The sequence below is a fragment of the Sitophilus oryzae genome, unplaced genomic scaffold, assembly GCF_002938485.1.
Source record: "Sitophilus oryzae breed Bouriz unplaced genomic scaffold, Soryzae_2.0 scaffold_857_pilon_pilon, whole genome shotgun sequence".
NCBI lineage: Eukaryota > Metazoa > Arthropoda > Insecta > Coleoptera > Curculionidae > Sitophilus > Sitophilus oryzae.
The window spans coordinates 3,392,521-3,395,687 of record NW_022147480.1 but is presented as its reverse complement, the minus strand read 5'-3'; the positions used below and the strand labels follow the sequence as shown (position 1 = coordinate 3,395,687).

Sequence of the window (3,167 nt, the reverse complement as noted above, 5' to 3'; positions counted from 1 at the left end):
GATACCAATGTAAAATGCCTTTATTTTGGAAACGTGCAAAGTAATTAAAATTAAGTACGAGCATGTAGTACAAACACACAATAAGTGTTAATAAATGATCTTCAGTTTTAGATTTTTGGCACAAAAAAATAATTCAGTTGTTACAAAAAAAACTTTATTACATAAGAATTTTTGAAAAAAAAACTTACAATGTATACATATGTATTTTACACATAGGTATTCTTATATACATATGTACAATTGACTTTAAAAAGTTACAAAATGATAACCTTATTTTATATGGTGAAAAACTGATTAATGGTAGTCTGCTTTAAATTTTTAATTTTGATTTTTGTAATTTCACTTTCAAATTTCATCAAAGTATGGGCAATATCAACCGCTAGTTCGTCTTTGTTTTGAATCACCAAAAAATTCTGAATGTCTCTTAATTTTTCACATACTTCACTCATATTATTTATAGATGAACACAGAATGTCTTGGCCTTCATCTTCTTCCTCTTCGGCTTGAGTGGAGTCCTGTCTGTCCTTGTTGTTTGTAAATTCCTGGATTATTCCCTGCATCTCTAAACTAGGATTTTCCGTAGGGACATCTGAATCGACTGTCAGATATTCTTTAAGATCTGGACTTCCTGGCATGTTTTTTAAAATTGAAGATAACTGACTTAAAGGAATGTCGTCCTCTTCGTCAAATGCATCGTCCCCTTTGACGGTTGCAAATCCCGCTTTTTGGAAACATTTTTTTATAGTGTTCGATGTAACATTTTTCCATGCTGTACTTATCCACACCATAGTACTTGCCAAATTTATGCTCTCTTTAGCCTTTTCCATCGTTTCTTCGGTATTAGTAAAAGTCAAAAGTCTTTTAATAAAAAATTGACGATATTTTAATTTAAAATTTTGAATAATTCCTTGGTCCAACGGCTGGCAATGAGATGTCGTATTTGGAGGAAAAAAAATTATACGAACATTTTCAAGTTCTATTTTTGGGTGAGACGTGGCATTATCCAAAAATAAAAGAACTTTTCTACCCTGCCGTTTCATTTTGGTGTCAAAGGTTTTGAGCCAAGATGTCATTATATCTGTCGTCATCCAAGCTTTTTTGTTGGATACCCATTCTATCGGCAATTTATCTACATGCGCTCCTTTAAAACATCTCGGGTTTTTGCTCTTACCTATAACTAGCGGATTTTCCTTCTCACCATGCATGCTGCAACAGAAAAGCAGTGTCACTCGTTGTTTAGCTGATTTTTTGCCAGCACATTTATCATTCTTTAAAGCAAAGGTTTTGTTTGGCATTGCCATATAATAAAGCCCTGTTTCGTCTGCATTAAAAATGTCTTTAGTGTCGTATTCCTTAATGATTGCTGTTAATTTTGTTTTCCAGTCTTCAACAGTCACTTCATCCACATCTGCAGACTCACCACAAATTGTTTTGAAGTTAATATTATGTCTCTTGCAAAACTTATTTAACCAGCCAGTTGAAGCCTTAAATTCACTAAGTTTCAAGGATGTAGATACCTCAAGAGCTTTTTCCCGAATTAAGGTTCCCGATATGGGTATGTTTTTGTTCCTTGCCTTACAAAACCATTCGTAAACTAGTTGATCGATTGCAAATCCTTCTGTTTTAGGAAACTTTCGTTTTTTATCTGCATTGCATCCTTCTTCTTCAAACATTTTTTTTAATTCCACTTTGTTTTTTAAAATGTCGTTCACTTGCGTTCTTCCAACACCAAACTTTTCCGCCAACTTTCGAGCACTGCTGTTATATTTTTCACTTTCCGCGACAATATTTAATTTCTCTTTAATAGACAAACGTTTACGTTTCAAAGACATGGTTGCTGTTCTTTCAGAGTAAGAAACTAAACTGATTCTATATCTCCCAAAAATTTCAGCAAACTACTGACGAATTTGTATTGTATTTGTCACTCTCTGTACCTATTTCTCAAACAAATTATAAATGTTTATTGCTTGGACTTTCCTAAAGTGTCCTGAAACAGCTCTTGTTAGACAAAAAAAAAGGTTCGAAGGGTTCGGTTTTTGGCCGGTATTGGGGCAATAAATTTATGGGTTTTTCCCTAAAATGTACCTTTGAAGCGGCCGGTGACCGCTTTCGGAATTAACGTTATTGAGAAATATTTTAATATAGGAATTCCCCTAAGATTAATTCAAACAACTGAAAATTGACCGCTAACAGAAGTGACCGCTTTTTAGAAGTGGCCGAAATGGGAAGTTTTACTGTACTTAAAATTGTAAAATAATCTGTTAAATAAAAATACTATAAAAAATCTTTTTTGTTTTTAATCAATTTTAAAATTGTGTAAGGAATAGTACTTACAGTGGATTATACCACATTTAAAGCACATTATTTATTATTTAATTACCCCACATTTACAGCATAACCTGTCAGTTTTGTGTGTCAAGCAAAACCTTAGAATAAAAAGATGAAGGAAGGAGCATATCATAAAACTTAGATCGAGCGCGATGGGGACCTAAAATGGCCGACTTAAATTCCGGTTTATCTAGTTCCCAGGCTGAGCGTGCATTAGAGAACTCTCTAGAAGAAGTTTCTAGAGAACTACAATATCTAGATCGGAGATTTTTTGCACATCATTGTTTTACAACGAGATCTATCGATAAAAAATATTTTCGATATGGCGGCACTTCCGGAAATACCGGAAGTTGACAGCAACTTTCTTATTTTAAATGTGTGTTCCCATTTTTTATTACATACGTAAATTCTCTGTAAAATTTTATGAATTTTAATATTAAACACTCTATACCGAAGATTAACCGGTTTTGAGAAAGAAAAATATTTAAAATTTTTGGACGAAAAAAACTGTCTGTGAAAAATATGTGTATAGTCTAAACGTCAAATTTAGGAATTACCCCAGCTACTGTGCCATAAAGAGAAGACACGTGGCTATCTATTTCAAAAATTAAATTGTTCGAATGTCATATAATAATGGCCGCAGCTGTCAGGGAATTGGGCGATTAAAAAATTATCATAAATCATTTCTTTCAAACGGAAACCCACTTTTTTTATTTCACTAGTAAAAAGGCTTTTCAATTCGTTACTTTTTGACTATACGTATTCCTATACCTAAAATAAATCGTTTTTAAGTTATTTAAGATTTAGTTTTAAAGCGTATATTTTTCTTGATTTTAACG

At 32.7% G+C, this 3,167-nt stretch overlaps 1 protein-coding gene across 1 annotated transcript; it reads right to left on the bottom strand.

Annotated features, from left to right (window-relative positions):
* Nucleotides 1-275: 275 nt before the first annotated feature.
* Nucleotides 276-1,832, bottom strand: LOC115889836 (tigger transposable element-derived protein 6-like). Its single transcript, XM_030909912.1, has 2 exons — nucleotides 1,172-1,832; nucleotides 276-832 (listed from the first exon to the last, which is right to left on the bottom strand). The coding sequence occupies exons 1-2, from the start codon at nucleotides 1,830-1,832 to the stop codon at nucleotides 276-278; spliced, it is 1,218 nt and encodes a 405-aa protein (XP_030765772.1).
* Between the last annotated feature and the right edge of the window lie 1,335 nt (nucleotides 1,833-3,167).